This window comes from Monodelphis domestica, chromosome 1 (assembly GCF_027887165.1).
Source record: "Monodelphis domestica isolate mMonDom1 chromosome 1, mMonDom1.pri, whole genome shotgun sequence".
Classification (NCBI taxonomy): Eukaryota; Metazoa; Chordata; class Mammalia; order Didelphimorphia; family Didelphidae; genus Monodelphis; species Monodelphis domestica.
In genome coordinates, this window is record NC_077227.1 from 205549336 (window position 1) to 205573258 (window position 23923).

Here is a 23923-nt window from a genome sequence, read left to right on the forward strand (position 1 = left end):
AAAAAACTATAAAAGATAATCAAAGCCCATCAAATTAGACATCCTGAAAATCAAAGAAGCAATTGGCAAAATTGACATTTTAAAAATTTAGGGGTTAGCTAGGTAGCTCAGTGGATTGAGAGCCAGCTCTCAAATCAGGAGATTCTGGGTTCAAATCTAGCCTCAGATACTTCATAATTGTGTGACCTTGGGCAAGTCATTTACTTAACCCCCATTGCCTAGTCCCTACTGCTCTTCTGCTTTAGAACCAAGACATGATATTGATTCGAGGTTGGAAGGTAAGAGTTTAAAAAGTTTTTTTTAATTGATACATAAATAACCACTAACCAGTTAAATGATGATGAGGTTGTTTTTTAGCACCTCCTAGGCACTTAACATTGTATTAGATGCACTGGAGGATTAAAAAGAAATATGACATTAAATTTGCTTAAATAAGGATAGGGAGGGATAGGGAGTTTGTCTAAGTCTCCAGAATGCACCAGAGTACCAAAGAGATATCTTAATTTACTTATTTTATCCTCTATTTCCTCCTAAATGTAATAATTCTCATTTGAAGGAGATTTTACTTTCTGTGATCACATATAAGTGAAAGGGTGTATATAAAGAAAATATTTGTTGAACCATACAAAAAAAAAAGGTTTTTAAGGGAGTTTTGAAAAAAATAAAAACCTAGTTGGAACAAAGACTTGTTTGATTTTTTTTTTAAAGCAGAAGAAAATGAAATTGTCGGTACCAATAATATTCATCGCTCTTCCTAATGCCTTTGTAAATGTGTTTTCCTAACAGAGATGTCGAAAATACAATTGCTGTGGACCATCCTGTGGTAAGTGCAGTCTCAGGGGGGGATGATCTTCCCAAGCCATAATCACGGCTCTTGGGTCTGAGATCAACCAGTAGGAAGCACTGGTTAGGAGACAAAGCTCTTTCTTAAAAACCAAGTTTGGAATTTCTGCAGATAGATGGCCTTATCCTGTTGAGTGCATTTATACATCCTGGAGGCCAGAGGAGAGAGCAAAGAGAGGAGCCTAGGACAAAAGGGGCCATCTAGGCTATGAGTAAGAGTATATGGGGCCACATTTGTCTGGATAAAGTCCCAGGACTGATGTAAATGGGTGTCTCCCTTCCCACCCAGCCCTCTCTATGTCTCCTCTGCCAAGATATTGGCTCAAAGTCAGATCCACTAAATGGATTTGTGTTTGGGTCTGTACACTCCTCTTCTCTCTCAAATCCACCGTCTAAGGAAGGGCCTGCCATGGAGCTAAAGGGCAAGAAACCAGAAAGGAATCTTAAAACGTTCTGTGGTCTGGGAGTCTCTTCTTGGGTCTCCTTTGTTTTTTAACTTGTCTTCAAGATCACTATCAATTAATTGCCTTTTTTAAAAAAATCTTCAATCCTTAACTTTTGGAGTTTTAAAGTTCCCTCAAAACAGTAGTTCATGAAAGACTTTGACAAAGTTATTTTTACTTATAGATTTGCAAATCCCGCCTCTATTCAGGGATTAGTTGTGAATAGCCTTGGCCAATAAAAATATAGTCAACTCTCAGATAACCAGGGTCTCAGTAACTAGAATCTCCTTATCAGCACTTCTGCACTTTGCTGTTACAGTGATAATTAACATTCAAAGTGCTCAACATGAGACACTGCAGGGTCCTAAAACATCTCTGAAAAAAAAACAACACAGAAAAGGGGCAGCTAAGGTGGTTCAATATACTGAGATCCAGGCTTGAGACAGGAGGTCCTGAGTTCAAATTTGACCTCAGATACTTCCTAGTCACATGACCCTGGACAAGTCACTTAACCCCCATTGCCTAGTCCTTACCACTCTTCTGCCTTGGAACCAATACACAGTATTGATTCTAAGATGGAAGGTAAGAGTTTAAAAAATAAAATAAAACAACATCAAAATATTAAGGATGAAATGTGAAGAAGACTGAATTTGGTATCAGAGGACCCAAGTTCAAATTTCATTTCTGTTATTTACTACTTATAAGCTTAACCTTAACCTCTCTGTAGAAAACAAAAAGAATAATCATAGTACCTACTTCATAGGGATATTGTAAGGATCAAATGAGATGCTGTATGCAACATGCTCCAGAGACCCCAAAGCAGTATATAAATGTGAGGTATTATCATTACTACTACTAATTCCAAATTTGTTTTTCTTAAATATAATTTTTATCATTTATCTCCTGCTCAAAAATCTTCATTCAAAGCCTACAACTGTTGTTCCTCACTCTTATGTGACAATGGAACACTTTGGGGATTGAGCAATGTTGAGAGAATCCTGGCCCTGGTTACTTCTGCTTGATTTGGGGTTCTAAGCCTTTGATCTTTCAAATTCTACTCAGTATAGATGGAGTATTACAGGCATTTCATTGCATTTTGAGCCTTTGAAAACTAGAAGGCAACTTTTAATTAAAGAAAATTTTGTTAGCCAGAAAATCCAGGATTAGCAGATCAAAGAATCATAAATTTAGAGCTGAAAAGGAACTTAGAGGGCATCTAGCCCAACTCTCATTTTATAGATGAGGAAACTGACTTGACTTTATATTCCCTAGGCATGATTAATCAAAGAGGATACTACAAACTACACCATCACCACTCTTCTTAGAAACCAAGGTGGGAGGTGGCAGCAGGCAGCTGGGTGGCTCAGTGGATAAATAGCCAGGCTTGGACATGGGCAGTCCTGGGTTCAAATGTGGACTCAGACATTTCCTAGCTGTGTGACACCCTGGGGAAGTCACTTAAGCCCCATTGCCTTGCCCTTACCACTCCTCTCTTGAAACACTATTAATTCTAAGATAGGTGAGAATTTATTTTTCATATACTGCATTAATTGCTATATATTAGGGAGAATTACTTTGTATTCTGGTATTCTGTAATCTATACCAGAGAAACCAACTAGTCCACTACTTTTTGTATTTTTTTTGTCCTTGGAAATCCTGAGGAATGTCTTCCTTTTTAACAGAATTTTGATAATAAATGAAGGAGACAAGGGTCTTTTTCTAGCCTACTGTGCCTTATCTACCTGTGGGGATGGGGGTGTGTGATAAGATTGATGAACCACCTCTTAATTAGCTATTACCAATTAAAGATGTCTTGGTATGGTCAAGGAAGGGGCTGAGAATCAAGCCCCTAAAAATCTATTTATTAGACTGCCTGACCCAGCTCAAGTTGTTCCTAATTGCAAGAGGGACATAGAGACTGTATCACTTTATTGATTATGATGTTAACCTAACCAATTCTGATATAATCAATAAACTTCTATTATTTCCCCTAAATCAGAATCTCAAGATAGTTTTAATCATGAAAGAAGAAGGAAATAAGGGAGGGAGGAAAGAAAGAATAGAAGAAGAAAGGGAGGGATGGAAGGAGGAAGAGAAGGAGGGAGGAAGGGAGAGAGGAAGGGAGGGAGGGAGGAAGGAAGGAAGGAAGGAAGGAAGGAAGGAAGGAAGGAAGGAAGGAAGGAAGGAAGCAAGGAAGCAAGGAAGCAAGGAAGCAAGGAAGGAAGCAAGGAAGGAAGGAAGGAAGCAAGGAAGCAAGGAGACAAGGAAGCAAGGAGACAAGGAAGCAAGGAGACAAGGAAGGAAGCAAGGAAGCAAGGAAGCAAGGAAGGAGAGAAATGGAAAGAGAGGAGGGAGAAGAGGAAGGTGGGAGATGTATTCTCCTCCTCTCTCACTGTCTGCTCACTTCCTTGGCTCTATTATGGCTCAATTTCTTGCCTTTTGTGATCTAGTCCTGGATTGTTGAGTTATGGCTTGGCTTCACGAATCACAGAAAAGAATGACAGGCAGGCCAGTGGGCTCCCTCTGAACCTGCTTTCACTCATTCTGCACTTGATGTTTCTTTCTTTGTACAGAAAAAGAAAAAGAACAAGGTGGGTGTGACAGGGCAGAGGCTACCGGAGGTAGACAGCATGTAGGTGTGCTGTGATGGCTAGAGCAGGTGTTTGTTCCTTCCTTTGCACACATCCAGAGCACGGGGTTGGGGGGGATGGGGGCTGCTGCTAATGCTCTTCACAGTTCTTCCATGGCTGTTCCCCTGGAGGATGCTTCACTTAACAGCCCACTTAATTGCCTAACATATGCTTTGCCCATAGTGGATGAATGAATTAATGGTTAGTAGCTTCCCAGATCCTCTCTAAGCATGCACTTCATGGCTTTTAAGTGGAGTGGGAGGAACCTGGGAGGGTCTGAGTGCTGTGCGAGTTGTCAGAGGGATACTCATGTCTTTCCCTGCATAAGATGCCCAAGAATGGACACAGGACACACTGGTACCTACCTAGCTGTCTGTGCCACACTTCTGAGGATGATGGGGAAAGAGAACTTCCATTAGGACAGTCAGTGAGGGACAGAAGCCCTAAGGGTGCAGGGCATTTTGGTGACCTTTTATTTATTCTTATTTTCAGTTCCAAAATCTTTCCCTCCCACCCCACTCTTCTCCACCCATTGAAAAGGCAAGAAATATGATAATTTTGGCAGCCCTTTTCAGGGAAAAGGAAAAAAAAACCCAGGTAAATGTTCTCTCAGGAAACTAACAATCTCCCTCTAGGACAGGAGCTCTTAAAACTGTGTCATGGGCTCCATTGGTAATCTAGGGAAACCTCTGGCTCTCTTCTCAAAACAAGTTTTTTAAATCTAAAATAAAATAAGACTAAATTTAAATAAGTAAATCCAAAATGCCTAAAAAACCCCTAACATAGGGTTATAAAGGAAACTAATTATATTGAAATATAGTTATTCCTTTTTAAGTCTGAAAGTTTAAAAATAAAACCCCAAGTTAAATCCAGTATTTTACAAGATGAAAAACCAATACCCCACAGCTAGACTCTGAGGGTGAGGCTCCATCCTTGCTATAATTACAGCATTCCTAGAAATGGCTATAGCCTAGACCAGTGATAGTAAACCTTTTAGAGACCGAGTGCCCAAACTACAACCCTCATGCTGCATGTGAGTCCCCCCCCCCACTCCACCCTCACCTTACCCCAGACAGGAAGGAGGAAGCACTCCCATTGGGCTGCTAGGTAGAGGGGTGGGTTATGTCAGAAATGTCCTCAGGTGTGATAGAGAGGGGGAGGGGAGCAGCCCACTCCGGCACACGTGCCATAGGTTTGCCAATATGGTGCCTAGACCTTTTCACAGCAGATAGAGAAGGACCAGCTCTTCAAGCACCTCAGAAATATTTATTTCCCAACCCTGCTTCTCTTCTTCCCAAACACAGAGTAAAAGAAATAAAAATTGAGGGATAGGGAGTCACTTAAAGATTAGGATAGGGGCAGCTAGGTGACTCAGTGGATAGAGAGCCAAGCCTGAAGACAGGAGATCCTGGGTTCAAATCTGGTCTCAAACACTCTATGTGATCCTGGACAAGTTACTTAACCCCATTTACCTAGTCCATACCACTCTTCTGCAACACTTAGTATCAATTCTAAGACAGAAGATAAGGGGTTTTATTAAGAGAGACAGAGGGAGAGAGACAGACAGAGACAGAGACGGGTCTTCATAGATCACTAAAAGTGCTGGGCATTCACCTGAACAAATCTATAACATGGCCCTCTCCCTCCCAGAAGCCAAGATATAAGAGTCTAAGAACAAAGACTGGAAACTGTCATTACTATCCTTTGAAGGTATAGAAAAATCCAAAACTTATTGGTCTTAGAGCTTTACACAAGCCAAATAATAGCCTCATTTTCTATTTGAGGCTACTGAAGCCAAAAAAATCACATAACTTTTTTTGTGAAATGAAACAGTTGAACTAAATGATTGTCTAAGGTTAAAAAAAAATAAATGTTTAACTGAATTCTTTCTTATAAAAATAAAGTTTATTTTAGCAAAAAATTTACATGTGTGCATGTATGCCAGTTGATCAATCAACAAACATTTATTAAATATTTCCTATGTGCCAGGCACTGGGAATATCCTTAAGGATAAAAACAGAAGTAAAAGACAGTCCCTGCCCTCAAGGAGCTTACAGTCTAATGATATAAATAAATATATACAAAGTAAGCTATACACAGGATAAAAAGGAGATGTGCATTATAAGCCTTACTATTTTTTTAAAAAATGAATAGGGGCAGTAGTGTGTCTCAGTGAATAGAGATCCAGGCCTGGAGATAAGAGGTCCTGGGTTCAAATTTGGCCTCATACACATCCTAGCTGTGTAATCCTGGGCAAGTCACTTAACCCCCATTGCCAAGGCCTTATCATTCTTCTGCCTTGGAACTGATACCCAGTCTGAATCCCAAGACAAAAGGTAAGAATTTTTAGGAAAAAAAATATTAAAATATTTAAACATTTTATCCATTTTAATTTCTAATACAGTAAAAATTGCTAGACATAACTCATATAAACAAAAGCACTTTGGGGTCCTCATTCATTTTAAGAATATAAAGGAGGTCCAGAGAGCTTGAGAAGTGCTGGTTTAAGTATATCATATTTAGTTCTGGACGTTATTTTAGGAAGGACATTACGCAGAGGAGAGCTACCAGGTTGAAGAGAGTACTAAAGACTGTGCCACAGGAAGTTGTTTAGCCTAAAAACACTTTGGAACATAGTAGTCTTTGCATATTAAAGAGGAATTCGGCTTGCCCCCAGTCCCAAAAGACAAAACTAGCAAAGAAGTAGATGTACAAATTGATTTAGGCCACAATGTTTAGAGAAACCTCCAAATTAAGATTTGCCTGGAAGTGACATGGGCTACCTCAGGAGGTGGCAGGATACCCTTTATCAGAATTCTTCAAGAAATGGCTAGATAAGGAGTAGCTAGGTAGCACAGCGGACAGAACACAAGGCCCCGAGTCAGGACTTCAGTTCGGATTTGACCTCAGACATTTCCTGACTGTGTGACCCTGGGTAAGTCACTTATATGTATTCTAAGACAAAATATAAGAGTTAAAAAAAAAAGGCTAGATGACCATTTGGTGGGGATACGGAAAAGATTTTTCATTAAGTATAAGCAAGGTATGCTGGTAAATGTTTTAACAATCAGCTCTCCAATTAAGACATGTATGCACTAGACATTTCTAAGTTTAATCAGCATTATTATCATTTGCTCCATCACTTTTTTTTTTTAATGCAGCAATAGGGGTCAAGTGACTTGCCCAGGGTCACACAGCTGGGAAGTGTCTGAGGCCAGATTTGAACCTAGGACCTCCCATCTCTAGGCCAGGCTCAGGCCACTGAGCCACCCAGCTGCCCCCTCTATCATTTTCTTAAGTCTATAGACAATCAACAAAACAATACATCAAGTCTTGATTTGTCATTTTTGTCAATTTCCATGGGGCAAATACATGGAAAATGTAATAATTGCCCAGCTGGTACAAATCAGCTCCAACACACCCCTGACTATAGTATAGGTTGAACTAGATGGACTCGAGGGGTCCCCTCCCCATCTCTGTAAGCCATGAAACGGACCCTGAAAGGAACAATTCCCCCGAGTCCTCAGGCTCTGTGCTTTTCAGGGACTGCTCCCTTGCCTGCATTCACTTCTCCATTTAATCTTTACTGCACTTAATCTCTGCACTGCTGCTACTTGGCAAGAGACAGCTTCTGCTTAGCGCGGGGACAACAGAGGAAGCCTGGAAATGAGTCTTCTTCCCAGGGTCCCCTGAAGTCTCCCAAGCTTGCTACCTTTCCCCTTTCCAACATCTTCCTTCCTCTCTCTAGCCCATCATCTTCGTGTCTGACAGAGCAAACAGCAACAAGGAGCTGGGTGTGGACCATGAGTCTCAGGAGGGCAAGGATAAGCCAGAGAAACCAACTCAGGTTTCTGGAGCATGTGGAACAATGGGGGAGGCCTGTGAGGTGGCCGGGGCATGAAGTGTGGGGTTCTTTCATAATCAGCAGTTAGGGCATCTTCCTCTGCCAGCGCTTTCCCCCACCTCCATCTTTTTCCCCAGCCATCAGGGGAATTGTTCTTGGGGGAACAATTGGGGGAACTGTTCCCCCATCAAGGGATTGAGGGGAAAAGGTTGGGAAAGTCATGCTTTGGAGCTAAGTGTCTAATGGATTGGCTACCACCTCCTGGCCTCGTCCAAGAAGAGCTGGGCATGAGAACAGCTTGGCACTCTCACTCATCGGTCAGCCAGCACAGTAAGAAACAAGGGGGGCTGAGGAAGAGGGAAAGGAAACAGAGTTTGGGGTATTGTCTCCTGCCTTTTAGGATCAGTTTCTGAGCCCAAGAAAATGTGAAACTAAGGAGAAGCAAAGGGAGAGAAGAACACGAGAGGGTGGGTCCTGCAGATTACAGAGAGATCTCCTGAAAGTAGGAGTTGGGTAAGGGGTTGCAGGAATAAGGGTCAATTATGTGTAATTTGCTAGAGAGGAGAGACCCTGAAGGAAATAAAGGTCAGTTGCTCAGGAAGCTTTATCCTGCAAGAGTTGGGTGTGGGAGGATCTTCTAGCCTGAGATAGTTTCCACTTGTCTCCTTTGACTTGGGGACATTGCCTGGAAGTTTCCTTTTTTGCCCAGATGGGGTTGGTGCAGAAAGGGGCCCTAGCAGAAGAATAGAACATTTCTGCACATTTCCATGGCCAAAAGGGGCTCAAGAGGACCTTGTTGGCAGAGCTGCTCTTCCCTTGTGGAATCACAGGGTCAGAGATTTAGAGCTGGAAGGGATTTTAGGACTTAATCCCTTCATGAGATGAGGAAGCAGATCAGGGGAGATGAAGTTGGTCAGCCAGCTATTTAGTGTCTGAGGCAGGATTTGAATTCAGATCTTCTTAAGGTAGATGGTGATGGCTAGAAAGGTGAAGAGAAGGGTTCTGTCTAGTCTTTACTCCTAAATAGATGAAAATGGACCAGAAACTCTCTCAAGCCCTGCCAAGAATCAAGAGAAGGTTGCAGTGAGACTGTAAGCTCTTCCCTGGGCCATCAAAGAAAGAATATTCAGAGCAAGGAGGGATGAGAAGGAAAAGATAATATTGCTGTTTGGCTGGGAGCTGGAAAGTCATGCTGAATTGACAGTCTCCTTTTGCCCTTCCTCTCCTTTCCTGGCTTACCATTAGGGGCCTGTCCACTTTCCCCAGCGCTGTTTGACCTCTCCTCTTGTGCCCCTACAGCCAACCTCAGGCAACACGGACCGGGAGACCGAGGAGCAGGTGCAATTCAAGAATATTTTTCGACAGATTGCGGGTGATGTGAGTACCTACTGAAGTAGCCATCCCTACAGGTCCTACAGATAGATGCTCTCACTCCACTCTTCTTCCCCATCTCCTTCCCAGGGGTCTAGATGACAGGAATCTTCGACAAGCCTAGACAAGAGACTGATGGTATATGATGGGTTCTTGTCTTCCTGCCTCTACCATGAAGATAACTCCTTTTCCTTCCCCTATCCTAAGTTAATCAGAATCTTAATGAGAACATTGTCATAGCTTTATAATCAAAAGCACTCTAGCTCCACAAAGAACATCCCAACTTTCCCACCTTTCTCAGCATCATCTGGATGATGCCTTAAGATTTTTTAAAAATTATTTTCATTTTCCCAATTCCCAAATTTTATTTTCCCAATTACATGTAATAACATTTTTCCACAAACTTTTTCTCAAAGTATAAGATCCAAAATGTCTCCTTCCCTCTTTTTTCCCCTCCCTCCCAAAGATGTAATTTGATCTGGGTTATATGTGTGCTGCCTCAGATTAATGACATAATGACACATCATCTTCCTCATTAAAAAAAAAATACCAAGGCACTTCCTATTACTTCTAGGATCAAATATAAATAAATATGCACATAAACATACACACATGTACAAATACATTAAACAATCTATTGATTGGACTGAGTACTATACAAACACTTGTGATCTTGGGGCTTCCAATTCAATCAACCAAGGTTTGGATGCTTAGCATGTGCCAGACACTGTCCTAGGCACTGAGAATTAAAAGGCAAAAATTGAACAGTACAGGCCCTCAAAGAGGTTATATTCTATTGGGGAAAGAGAAGACAAAAATCATTGTTCAGTCATTTTTGTTGTCTTCAACTCTCCAACATTCCCATTTGGGGTTTTCTTGGCATGCAAAAAGCAGTTTGCCATTTCCTTCTAGTAAATTCTAGTAAGTTCTAATCCGGCCTCAGACACTTACATAAGGCATAGAGGGTTAAGTGATTTGCCCAGGGTCCCACCGCTAGTAAGTGTCTGAGGCCAGATTAGAACTTGAGAAGATGAATTTTCCTGATTTCAGGCCCTGCTTGCTATCCATTGTGTCACCCACCTGCCACCATATACAAAAATTGACACGGTAAAAAAAAATGGTAATTTTTTCTTGGGAGACAGTGGTTGGGAGAAGACACTAGTAGCTGGGAGAACCAAGAAAGGCTTCAAATCACTTGAGCAGAGTTCTGAAGGAAATAAAGAGGTCCAAAGACATGGAGATGAGTGAGATGGGACTACAGTCCTATCTCATAGGAGAAAGTAGGTAGGAAAGTGCAATCTGGAGATGGAGGTTTTAGTGAGCAGATTAGCAGGGTTAGGTGTGATCACAGAATATAGGAAAAGGAGTAATGAATGACAAGGGGGCCATGTTGTAAAGGACTTGAAAAGCTAAACAAAGAATATTTGATCCGAGGAGCAAAAGAATCATTGGAGTTTTGTTTTTTCCCATTCTGAATAGATATTAATATGTTTGTGCTCATACCTGGATCTTTTATTCCTCATTGTAAGAATGGAGCTCCAGCCAACACCAGAAATTATATCATACCAGATATTCCTTCCTCTGTCAGACCAGTACAAATGTATTTTATCTAATGCCAACTATGCCCTCACTGCAGCAAGACAACCTTTCCCCACCGCCAACCAATTCTCTATTCCACTCCCTTCAGGAACCGTTCCAAGTTTTTACTCCTTTCCTCCAATTTTCCATGACAGTCCTTCCTCCTGCTCTCTCAGCTGAGAACCTTATTTCATACTTCACCAAAAAAATTAAGGTCATTTACTGAAAGGTCCTTCTTTTCCCTTTCTCATCTGCTGTCCCTCTGAGAGTATCTCCCACTATCTTACCTGCTAAAGATGGTCCTTCTCCTTTCCCAAGCCAGCCCCACTACATGCATCCTCAATCCATTTCTTCTCATCTTCTTCAGCAGATTGCCTCCATTATCATCTCCTACACACTCTCTGATTGTCAATCTCTCCCTAACTACTGGTTCCTTCCTAGCTGACTACAAATATGGCCAACTCTCCATCTTGAAAAAAACTAGATTCCGCCATCTCTGCTAAGTGTCATATAATAGCTAATCTCCCTTTCTTGGCTAAACTCTTCCCCTCTTCCAAATTCTCTGTAATCGGATGTCTAACATCATCATTCAACTGAATTTACTCTCTCCAAAGAACCAGTGATCTCTTAATTGCCAAAGCTGAAAAGATTTTTCAATCCTCATCCTTCTTGACCCTGTGGCTGCATTTGACACTATTGGTGACTGACTGTCCGGGTGCTCTTTTCCCCTCCAGGTTTTTGTGGTACTGTTTTCCCTTGGTGCTCCCGGGTGTCTGACCACTCCTTGGGCTTTTTTTGCTAGATTTGTGGCCCCGAGGTTCTGTCTTGGGTCCTTCCTTTCTTTCCTTTTGATATCCTCTCATTGGGTGGTCTCCCATGACTTTAATTATCATCTTTATATAGATGATTATTCATAGATCTATAGAACCAACCCTAGTCTTCCTCCTGAGTTCTATTTGCATCATATTGACTCTACTGGACATTTCAAACTAGATGTCACAAACAGTACTCCTCATCTTTTCCCCACAAATCTACCCCCCTTCTGAACTTCTCAATTTCTGTGAAGGGAACCACATTCTCCCTGGGATTCGAGTTCATAATTTCCATATCATCCTTAACTTTCACTCTTTTTCACTCCATATAGCCAATCAGGTGCCAAATCTTCTTTTTCTTTCTCTATAACATCTCTGGAGTAGCTCTCTCCTGTCCTCACAATCATTTTTTTTTAAGTAATCTTTACCTTCCATCTTAGAATCAATACTGTGTATTGATTCCAAAGCAGAAGAGTGGTAAAGTTTAGGCAATGGGGTTAAGAGACTTGCCCAGGGTCACACAGCTAAGTGTTTTAAGGCCAAATTTGAACCCAGGACCTCCGGTCTCTAGACTTAGTTCTCAATCCACTGAGCCATCTACCTGGCCCTACCCATATCTTCTTAACAAAAACCATCATCACCTCTCACCTGGGTGATTGCATCAGCCTCCTAGTCAGTCTCCCTGCCTTAAATACCACCCCCTTTTAATCTATCCTCCATACAACTGCCAAAGTGGTTTTCCTACAGCACGGTTGTTACACCACCTCCAAGGTCAATAAACTCGGGTGACTCCCTATTACTTCTAGGATCAAATATCAATTGCTTATCACAATTTGTTTTATCAATGTACCCTCTATTTGGTGTGTATGCCAAATCCCCTACTCTGTAAATTCTGAGGGCACGAATTGCCATTTCATATTTCTTATGCCTCTCACATTGCAAGTGCTCAATAAATGTTTGTTAAATCTGTTGTTAATAGTCAGATAAACTGCTCAGACACTAGTTGCTTTAGGTAAAAGGAAGAGGTCATTGGGCTATCCAATCCATTTTAGAATTGGAGTGAAGGTCTGAGGGGCTCAGCCTTTCCTCTGATGGGTTTGGTCTTCATGACACCAACCTTGGTCAAGTCTCTTGCTTCCCTTTGACAAGCAATCATCCCGTTTTTTGATGAAGTAACCAGAGAAAAGAGACACAATTGTACTTGTTCCATATTTATGTAATTGGCGTAAAAAAAAAAATTGGGCATCACTTCCACAAGAATCCTCATTGTCTCCATTTCTCCTTAGGATATGGAAATTTGTGCTGATGAACTCAAGAATGTTCTCAACACAGTGGTGAACAAACGTGAGTGACTCGAATACCTCCTTATCCAAAGCAAGAGAGATCTGGCTATTTAGAACAACCAGTAGAATGGGAGGAAAGGCTCCCTAGATGAATGGAAATGACATCATCATCCTCACTTCTTGTCATTCCTTTCCCCAGATAAAGACTTGAAGATAGAGGGATTCACCCTGGAGTCCTGCCGAAGCATGATTGCCCTGATGGATGTATCCTTTCATCTGCTAAACATCTCCCCGCCATGTGGCCCCATGGACTCAGGGGGATGGTGGGTGGTACCTACTAAAGGAGGCTGAATCTGAGTTTAAACTCCTGTAAAGACCTAATATTGGAGGCAGCGGGGTGGCTAAGAGGATAGAGAGCCAGGCCAAGAGACAGGAGGTCCTGGGTTCAAATTTGACCTTTAAAACATTTCTTGGCTGTGTGACCCTGGGCAAGTCACTTGACCCCCATTGCCTAGCCCTTACCACTCTTCTGCCTTGGAAAAGATGGAAGGTAAGAGTTTATTAAAACAAAACACCCAAGACAGACCCTGGTCATCTAGTGAGTGACCTAGAGAAGCTGGTCATTAATGAGGGTGAGCTTCTGGTTACTAGGTCACTGAGACTTCCAAGTCAAGCAAATGAAGATCACTTGAGGTTTCCTTCGTCACATAGTGGGCACCCACTATGACCACCTTAAAGCCCCCGAGGCTGAGGTTTGGATGGATATTCCTTGAGGATGGGGAGGATGATCAACAAACAAGGGAACAGGCTCAGTCCCCTTACAGCAGAGGAGGACCCTGGGAGGGAGGTTCTGTGCAGAGGCTCCTCTATAGGCCTCCCTCCTTTCTCTGCCCACCCTTCATGGTGGGGGGACTTGCTGGTGTGGCCCTGAACACTTTGCTCCAGACTGATGGTTCTGGGCGGCTGAACCTGCAGGAATTCCACCACCTCTGGAAGAAGATCAAGAGCTGGCAGGTGGGAAGGACAGAAAGGGATGGGGAGGAGGGACAGGTGAGGTGGGTAGAACTAGTAAAACGTGTGAGGTGGGGTGTTATGGAATGAATGGGGTGGCTCTCTCTCTCTGTCTCTCTCTCTGTCTCTCTGTCTCTCTGTCTGTCTCTCTGTCTCTCTCTCTCTGTCTCTCTGTCTCTCTCTCTCTCTGTCTCTCTCTCTCTCTGTCTCTGGGAGTTCCTCCTTGTGAACCTAAGTCACACTTTGCCAGATGGCTTTCCCAGTCCACCCTCAGATAAATCCTTCTCCCCAGCTGGAAAGCAGTAACCTTCTGGAGGGCAGGGACTGGGACTTCTTGTCTTTGCGCCACCCCCCACCCCACCCCCACCCCCGCACTTAGTAGAGTGCCTCACACATACTAAGTGCTTAATAAATGCTCGAGTTGGAGGAAAATAGGTGGCTCAGTGGATTGAGAGTCAAGCTTAGAAATAGAAGGTCTCGAGTTCAAATGTGACCACAGACACCTCCTAATATGATTCTAGGCAAGTCACTTAGCCCTCATTGTCTGGCCCTCACTGCTTTTCTTCCTTGGAACCGATACCTTTGTGGGAGTTTATGCTGGGTTTGTTTTTTCCATTTTACAAAAATCTATTTTCACTCCTTCCTGTGTCCTTCACCATCGGGAGGTGGGGGTGGGAAGGAAATTTGAAACATTATAACAAATATGCAAAGCTAAGCGAAACAAATCCCCACAACTGCCAAGTCCAAAAACAAATGTTTCATTCCACACCCTGAATCTATTACTTCTCTATTGAATGGGTAGCACGCTTCAGTCTGAGGGCCCTGGAACAATTCTGAGGTGCTTATGAAAAAGAATGCTCTCCACCTCTTGGAGAAAGAATTGTTGGGAGTGGAAATGCAGATGAAAAACATGATCTTTCCCTATGATTTGGAGTTTTGGTTTTATGCCATTATTCACTTACAAAATAAATAATATGGAAATACATTTTGCATGATAATACATGAAGTAGCCCGGAACCAATGGGTGTAATAAATGTTGATTAGTTTACTTGAACTAGTGTACTAAGAGTGTGTCATGTCTTTTACGTCTCCCCCTCTTTCTCCACAATCAATGTTCAGTTATATAGTGTAAAAATGGAGATTTGAACCCCAGACTTCAATCCCCAGAAGTCCTTGGTACTTCCCAGAATTCCCTATAATCTCACTGAGTCTCCACCTGGGCGAGATCACAATTTAGTACTTAATGGGCTCTCTTCCTCTATACTCTCTTTCTCTACTCGGACATTGCAACATGTAGTAAGTAGGCTGTGAATGGGCTAATCAGCCCTAGGCACTTGGGTTATTATTTTGTATCCTTGATTTCTAATCATCTTTAATACACCTCACAAAATATATTTTATTACTAGAAATTAAATTTAATTTTTACAAGAGTGCATTAAGGTTACCAACAGGGTAGCTGGGTGGTTCAGTGGATAGCAGAGCAGGCTTAGAGATGAGGTCCTAGCTTCAAATCTGACCTTGGCTACTTCCTAGCTGTGTGACCCTGGGCAAGTCCCTTAACCCCAATTGCCTAACCCTTACTACTTTTTTGTCTTGGAATCAGTATCAGTTTTACTAAGAGTTTAAGAAACAAAAGTTACCAAGTCCTTCCCTCACAACAATCCAGTGAAGATATCAGTATTTTATGTTTAAAAAACAAACAACTAAAGTTCTGGTGGACTTGGCCAAGGTTCCTCAGCTAATTAAATGGCAGGGCCAGAACCAGAACTTGGGTTCTGATTCCAAGTCCAGGCCTCCTTCCACCACATGAGTGCCACGATGGCAGGGAGTGCACGATCCCATTTTCCATCCCCCTCAACACATAACAGCACTCTGCACACACTAGGTCCCTAATAAATGCTTACTGTTTAAAATAAGTGACCCCAATTTTTTTTCGACAGAAAATCTTCAAACACTATGACACAGACCACTCCGGCACCATCAACAGCTATGAAATGCGTAATGCCGTGAATGACGCAGGTGGCTGGCCTGGAAGCGGGTGGGAGAGGGAGGGAGGGTTGGGGGGGGGCAAACACCCAAGGATGGACTTGACCTTGGCCCCCCCTTTCCCCAGGCTTCCACCTCAACAGTCAGCTCTATGACATTATCACCATGCGCTATGCAGACAAGCACATGAACATCAATTTTGACAGCTTCATCTGCTGCTTTGTACGGCTGGAGGGCATGTTCAGTAAGTGGGGAAGCAGGGGACAGTTGGTGGCTCAGGGGATAGTCAGACCTGGAGTAAGGAAGACCCGTCTCGGATGCTTCCTGGCTGTGTGACCCTGGGAAAGTCACTTAACCTCGTTGGTCCTGGAGTCGTCACTAGGACAAAAAGTAAAGGCGTAAGGAAAAAAAATTAAGTAGGAAAACAGTGGTTTGGCCTATCAGCTTGACAGGCAGAGATGAAGGAAGGTGGTTTTCCCTCTTAATTAACAGGGATGGGGTGGGGGGTTTGGGGAAGACCTTCACAGTGCGTCCTGGGGCAAATGAGCTGGCCCGAGCCCCTCTCACTCCCAAGGCTGGCACGGGGGGGAGCAGCCTGTTGGTCTGTTCGCTCTTTATTTTATGTTCCTTCACACAGGGGCTTTCCAAGCCTTTGACAAGGACGGAGACGGCATCATCAAGCTCAACGTTCTCGAGGTAAAGATCCGGGCAGTCCCTAACTGTTACAAGGTGCGAGTGGGAATCATAGCAAAGTGGCTCGACCCAACATTATTACACCTGATGTGGGGGTTCCGTGGAGAAAAGAGCCCTTCAGGGCAAGAGACTGATGATGGGACTTTTGTCTCCCGGTGGGGAAGGTGGGATCTGGGCCTCACTTTTCGTTTCCATTTTTGGCCTCATCTTGGCTTCTCTCCTTTCAGTGGCTGCAGCTTACAATGTATGCCTGAACAGAGCCTCCCTCACCTCGACTAAAATGAAACGTTCTGCACCATTCACATCAAGCGCAGAAGCTAGAGCCACTTCTAAGAAACAAGCCCGCCTCTACCAGCCTGGGGTTCCCACAGTGGTTCTCTTCCCTGTCATTCGGTGCTCCCAGCCAGGCTTAGGATTCCAAATACCTACCCCAGGCCATGGCTGCTCCCCAACCAACCTTAGTCTCCATGCTAAGGTGTGAGCAGAGATAGAACTTCTCTTCCCTACAAAAGCAGTGACAATATCCCAGAAAGCACTACAGTGAAGCAAATCTCGGCCAACTTCATACAGTTGCAGTTTAGCCTTGGGGGAAGATTTTTACTGGAGAACATCAGTCCAGGCACCTAAAAAGCTAATTGTAATTAGATCCTAGAGCAAGGGTTGGAGCTGCCAAGGCTCCCAAATCTCCAGATTAGAAAGCTATAATTAATGACTACTAGGAAACTATAACAAGTTCCAAACCAGGCCAGGGCTGAGGAAGGGTAAAGAAATGCCTCCAGGGATATTTGTGCGACATTGTCCCTTGCTGGTTAAATTAAAGAAAAATTCCTTCATTGTTGACATGTTGGTGGATATTAAGCATGAAGAGCCTCCTAGACTCCTTCCCTCGTCCCCAGCCCTTGGTTCTGCCTTAGTTTTATTTCAGAATTGTATCTGTTCTGGATTTATACAGAGGAAAGGTAGATCAATCCTTGTTGGATTGTCACAGATGACTGGTTGTGGTGCCAATAAGAGTTCCCAATTAATAAAAGGCATGTGTCTGGCTATCTGGTGTGGGCTTTTTGACTCCTTTTAGATTCTCATCAAGGACCAGGCTGGGGCCAAAACAAGCCTAGGGTCTAGAACTCCCTAATCTCAGAACAGGAAATACAACAGGGCCCAAGAAGATTTTGATTTAGAAAGTATGTTGAAAAGATCAAATTTTATATATCAGTCCCTTTGGAGAAATGATCAATTAAAAAGCCAAAACTGGTGGACACTTTCCCAGGTACAGAGTATAAGTGAAAAAAAACAGTTGAAGGGTCTGGATTATACCCCAGGGATAGAGTCACTATACTGGCCCCCACCAACATGAGGTAGTAACTCATTCAAATGCGACTGGAGAAAACACTCAAATGAACACAGCTGTGTTAAGATCCAAATGTGTAGACTTGTGGAGAGGTTGTAATCCTATTAATAAATAAGACTGTCGCTCTTGCTGATTATACCACTGTGATTTGCCATATAGTGTACACCTGGCCAGAGAAGACCCTGATTTGGGATTTTAACAGTGAAGCCAATCTATAGAATCTCAGAATTCCAAGAGTTAGAAGGTACCTCAGAAGTCCTTTAGTCTAAGGTACGCCCCTTAAGAAATCTCTCTAAATCTCCCCATTTTTTCCCCTCCTAAAATGATTTAGAATCCATGTCCACCCCAATCCAACTTTGCAGGCTGCATCTTGACGATTTATTTCCTTACTTTTCCATCTGTTCTTCAAAGGGAAAACTAGGACCTCAAAAGATGGAAGTTATAGGAAGGAAGACCTCACCTAAAGCAAAAATTTGCACAAGAGCTGTCTAAGAACAGAATGGGTTACCTGAAGAAGGCTTAGTCTTTCCCCCAAAGTGTTTAAGTGAAGGCTGAATTAGGGATGTTGTGGATGGAATTTTAAATTTCAATTGAGGTTGGATTTAGACAGCCTCCGAGTTTCCTTCTGAAACAACTGAACGGCAATAAAGGGCTCCCTTCTGAACCTATGAGACTATAAGCACACAAAAGTGGCTAACTTGGTTATAAACAAACATCTGGGCGCCAATTAAATTGACAGAGCCAATTATTCAAAGTATTTAAGTTTTATTTTCCTCTCAGTATTTGCTTTACTTCTTTCCTTTACAATGTTTCATGGAGTTCACAGCTTTGTACCAAAATGAAAGGGGCAAAGGTATTTGCTTATTAAATACTTCCAGAACTGTTTCACCCATTTCCATTCTTCTAAATCCACATACGGTGTTTAAACAAACAAATGAACGAACTGTTCTGAAACCAAGAACCCTGAAATAGCTCTGGTGTACATATACTAAGGAGAAAGAAAAAAAAGTTTTTTCCAACATCATTTGGACTGTGTTACTAGGAAATGGTGTATTCTACAGGGTGTCCCAAAAGCCTTAGTGCAGATTAAAGTCTTAGCCAAGGCTTTTGAGATCCCCAGTAGATCTAAGAAAGTTGTAGAAATTTGGTGAAAAGTCATGTGATACAAAGACTATATATTGGGGAAGGCTGTTAAAACTGTAGTTCTGTTTTTGATACGGGGTATCTTAGACAAGTTTGTACATGAAACTCAGTATAGAACCTATCGCTGCTCCAAGGATAGCTTCTGTTTGCTATCTGCTAAACCAGCATAACTGGTCAGAGAAGGCAAGCTGGAGGTGGGGACCTCCCCACAGCCCACGAGGGCAGTTCTACAAGTAAATCCTCACTGCCTTTAACCCATGGGACAGGAGGAGGAAGCAAGTGAGGTGACTTGCTTCTCTTCAGACCCTGAGAATAGGGGTGGAAGTAGGGGATGAATGAGTGGCACAAATAAGACCATTCTTTTGCAGTCAGTACCTGTGGGTGGTGCTTTCCTGAAAGCCTCCCGGGCTACTAGTCTTCTAGAGTATAGTTAAAAGGTGAGAGACTTTAAGTCAAATGATCTCAGCAAGCCAAGAGCCTGCTTGCTTCTGTTCACCCTGGACCCCTGCCTATCGAGAGTTCCTTTCTTTATCTGGGTTACACTTTCTCCCGAAAGCAAAACTGACCTCAAACCACATTTATGTCCAGTCACTAAAGATGTTTACAGCATAACTGACAAAAACATCACTCAGTAGGATTACAGTAACTCACACAGCAAGTTCTCTGCACACAAGTTACAGGTCGTCTAAAGCAAAACAAAACAGCCCACTATGGTCCAGGTCTAAGGAGTATACTGAAGTTGTCTTCGCTCTACACAGAGGCAGGGATGTGCTAATGACCTCACAGATCTAAATATTTCTCTGTTTTGGATCTACCTTACTGTCATTTGCTTGGTTTAAGTGTATTCCTCTGAACCTGCCTAAATCCTAGCCTGAAATTCTAAGTGGGGCAGCACTAGCACAAACATGATTTAAACAAACACACAAACACACACACACACACACACACACACTGACACACACACTCACACTGACACACACACGCATGCACAGCAGTTCCTTGGGGCTCTGGCCTCCAAATTAGTTACAGCTATTCAAAAATAACATTATAGAAATGGTTTCTGTAATGCAACCTCAACTTCCAAGGAGAGTCCCTTCTAGACTGAGACTTCTAACTGTCCTTGCACTGATTCAATTCTCCATACCATTGCCAACATTCAAGCAACAAATACTCTATGCTCAATGTACCTCTGTAAGATAAGATCAAAGGCTAGAGTCAATTTTTTCATTCTTGAAGATTAAAACAAACAAAACAACAACAAAAGCCGCAAGGATCTGACTGTGCCTCTTAAAACACTTTATAAAAAAAAAAAAGATATGAGCATTTACTCCCTGAATTTCTAATAAGAACTCATCCACAGCCAGTCAAGCTGCTTAAAGATTAGATTTTCTTTTCTAAAAAGTGCATTATCTATGAGCTTGTGAATAAGACTTCCGCACATTCTTACAATTGAAATAATTTCAGCATTCTTCCAGAGAAATTTGAGAGATGTGGCAAACTGTTAAAGGTACACACACATATCACACACCAACACAGGAAGGCAGACACTCTGCATAGGCTTCTTCATTTCAACTACTTCAACTCTTAAGACAATCTCCTGCCAATATCCTCGAACATCCCATATGCCACCTTCCTGTAGGATTAGGGCTTTTGAAAGTACTTCAGGGGCTGCCAAGCCATGACTTTTTAGACATTTTTCCAGGTCACTTTCCTTTCTATTTTAAAAAGAGTTAAACAATTAAACAAGTATTTAAGGACTATTGATTGATCTGCTTTGCCATCCAGGCCAGACTGGCACACTCAGGCTTGTGACTTTGTTTCTAAATGCTCAATCTACAGATGGCCTAATGTAAGAACACTTAGCCACCCCAAAGCAGATCCAAATGAACTCCCCTGAGAAGTGTATTCCCATTATAACCCACAGGAGACTGGCCTGAATTCTCCAGTCAAAATTCTCATCCTTTAAAGGAAACAGAAATGTGAGATGAGAAAAACTTTTTTAAAATGCCAGTCAAAATAGTAGACACACATAAACTACATACAATATGTTTTCTTCTTCCTGAACATGACACAACAATTCAGTTGGGAGATAAATCTTACTCCTAGGGATAGAAAAGGAAGGAATTTCTGGAGCCATTTGTAAGCCTCAAATCCTTATTATGCCCTAGAGTTCAAGGGAAAATATATGAGAGTGGAGGTACTAAGGGAAAACCCGCACTTCTCAGATTGTGAGACATTCACATCATGAAGCCATATTGGTTCTTTTCTTTCCTTTCTATCAACCTCTCTTTATGCAACATTTCTCTGATAGAAAGATCAAGAAACACCTTCCACAGTTTCACTTCTAAATGGCCTAGAATGAATGCAAAAAAAAAAATCAGTCTTGGTTATTTTTTCTCATGGTTGCTCTCAAAAAAAAAGTGAAGAATGCTCCCTTCTAACAGTACTTTTCTTCTCATTGTTTGGTAGAGTGAGAAGGAAGCCACTGGATTCTAGAAACTTGGTTTTCTACAAGTAGGCTCAGGTATTCCACTGTGACTCCACAAAGTCTACATAAAGTATGGTTAGATCTGGGGGGGGAGTAGCTGGAAGTTTCATTTCTAAGTATGGGAGGAAGGCCAAGCCAACCTAACCTGCTTTCAGGGGGAAAGTCAGCTCTGAATCAAGTCTTAAGGTTTTAAAACCCCATAAGCTTAAATGAAGGCTTCACCTCTATTACATCTGTTACTAGATGATATTTGTATGATGTACTCCCGTTCAATAGTAAAGATCAATGTTATTCATAGAAGCAGTCATACTAAGAAATGCTTTGAGTATGAATCAGTATATTTCTGCTGAATGAACAGGGTTTAGCTGCTATAACCCGAGTTCCCAGAAGTAGTCATCTGCAGAAGAGCCACTCCAGCTCCTACAAGCACTGTGTCCTTACCACTTATCACAAACTTCATCCAATTTCAAAGGAATAACATTAAAATTAAGTAGCATGTTACATTAAGAAAGGAAACTATTTACTTCAATTTAATGTAAAAATTGCTGGCAGTAACCTGCAGAAAGGAAACTAAAACTCAATTCTGTAACTGTAGAATCTGATTTCATCTAACAATCAGATATTCTGGTTTGACATTTAAACCACTTTAATAACTTAAAATTTTTTAAAAAATTATCTGCCAAGAGTGTGACTGACAAAGATTCTGCATCTATGAAACACCTGGAGCACATTAATGGGCACAGATTATCCTGCCCTTACAGAAGGGCTTTGTGTATCTGCACTGCACCATCCCCAGGGGCATGTTCTTAAACATTTGCTACCTCTTTATAACAAGTCTCAGGCTTTACCCATATTCCCACAGAGCTGTACAGGCTCATGGTATCTTTAGCCTGGCAAAATAATCATATTCCTCTTCCTGCCTTTTCTTTCTTTAAAGGTGGGGGAGGGGGAAGGGGAAGGAGACGAGAAGGCCGCTGGGAAGAGTGGTACACATATGGGGTTGATAAGGGCAATAACAGGACTAAACAACTTCCCAACGTGGGAGGCAAAAACTTCATGAATCAATTCTGCTGTCATCTTCAGCATGTCGTTCAATATGTCCTGCTGCATCCTGAGAAGAAAGGGACAGAGGGACCCATCAGGTAAAGAGTCAACAAAAGGTACATAGCAACCCAAAAGGCACAGAGAGGCAATCCAACCCACCCCTACGAGTTACCATATCATGAAAGACAGTCATAAATTTCTGTAATTATTCATTTTACAACGGTAATAACAGCAGTATTTTTACTGGGAAGATTAAGGCATTCCTATCCTAAGGTCACAGCATGGTAAGAAGTCTCTTCATTCAAATACTGGATTTTAAAACTGAACAATGTTTTTTTAGTGAGTGATCTGCCCTTTTAGGGCTAAATTTCAAATCCAATTGCTACAGAACAGTTCACCTATTACAAATATTATAGAACACAAATCGTCACAAGAAACCTCTTTGTAGGTCAACAGCCAAAAAACCCTTCCTGATCCCCTTATCTCTAGCAATATTTGAAAATTCCAAGACATAAGAACTGGAGAAGTTCCTTGGAATTGTGTTAGTTATTTGTTATAGATCTCAAGACAGACTGCTGTGTTAAGGGTAACAGAAATTGTACATATTTGAGAGTGACTTGATGATTTTTTGCCCCTAAAATAGATTAAAACTGTGATCCTATAAAAGAATCAGACCTAACACACCTTTGATCTTCTGTACTTTTCCTCCAGGGGTCTGGTCTTCAGGTTGATAAAGAGTTACAAAATTACCTTGAATTTTAGAGTTGGAAAAGACCTTGAAGATTACTCCCTTCTGAAAAGAGCTAGCTATTAATAACAGAAAAGGATAAGAAGCTCAATCTTCTAAGACACACATACCTGCTTGGATCCTTTCCTAGCAGTAAAGAATGCATCACAATTCTTCCAACGACATTTCAGAGTTTGAAAGTTTGGGTTGGTGTGGTCGGTTAGCAAATGCTGTTTGAGGTGATCCACAACACCAAATATCAGTGAGCAACCATGCCACTGGAGACAAAAGAAAAGATGAGAGGAAAAAGTTAAAGCTAACATAAGGGAGAAAAAAAAAGGAAGAACTTGCTTCTTTGGACCCTAGGTAAATTTAAAAATCAAATAATTTCCCCATCTCTCTAGATCTAATTTCCTCATCTCTGTCATCTTGTTTATTCCTAGAAGATTTAGAAACTGTAGAATCTGACTATATTTCACTTGGCTCCACAGAGGAAGATAAAGTCTAATGTAGCCAAGTTACCGAAGTCATAGATGTAAGTCACACAGAAAAGTCTGGTATATCAGCAGGACATAGTTGGGTTAAGACTCAAGAGAATCCCAAGTACCCCAATAGCCAAATTCTGATGATTCGGGGTTTGAAATTTACTTAGTTGCAGCTGGAGAAGAAGCTCAGAGAT

The 23923-nt window shown here is 42.0% G+C and overlaps 2 protein-coding genes across 6 annotated transcripts in view; one reads left to right on the forward strand and one right to left on the reverse strand.

Annotated features, from left to right (window-relative positions):
* Positions 1–17538, forward strand: part of CAPN3 (calpain 3) — an 85558-nt gene extending 68020 nt beyond the window's left edge. For 2 of the 4 annotated variants that reach the window (XM_056810331.1, XM_056810333.1), the window contains 11 exons: positions 787–823; positions 3860–3877; positions 7665–7763; positions 9060–9137; positions 12808–12865; positions 13004–13068; positions 13750–13818; positions 15756–15834; positions 15929–16045; positions 16439–16497; positions 16722–17538. In XM_056810331.1, coding sequence (XP_056666309.1) covers positions 787–823; positions 3860–3877; positions 7665–7763; positions 9060–9137; positions 12808–12865; positions 13004–13068; positions 13750–13818; positions 15756–15834; positions 15929–16045; positions 16439–16497; positions 16722–16748 — 706 coding nt within the window. In that variant the 3' untranslated portion in view covers positions 16749–17538. The remainder of the gene's footprint in view (positions 1–786; positions 824–3859; positions 3878–7664; positions 7764–9059; positions 9138–12807; positions 12866–13003; positions 13069–13749; positions 13819–15755; positions 15835–15928; positions 16046–16438; positions 16498–16721) is intronic. The other 2 variants (XM_056810332.1, XM_056810334.1) reach the window with 1 other exon arrangement.
* Positions 17539–18587: 1049 nt separating this feature from the next.
* Positions 18588–23923, reverse strand: part of ZNF106 (zinc finger protein 106) — an 82378-nt gene continuing 77042 nt past the window's right edge. For both annotated transcript variants that reach the window (XM_007472421.3, XM_001362383.4), the window contains 2 exons: positions 23376–23522; positions 18588–22584 (listed from right to left, as the gene is read on the reverse strand). In XM_007472421.3, the coding sequence (XP_007472483.3) occupies positions 22528–22584; positions 23376–23522 (204 nt within the window). In that variant the 3' untranslated portion in view covers positions 18588–22527. The remainder of the gene's footprint in view (positions 22585–23375; positions 23523–23923) is intronic.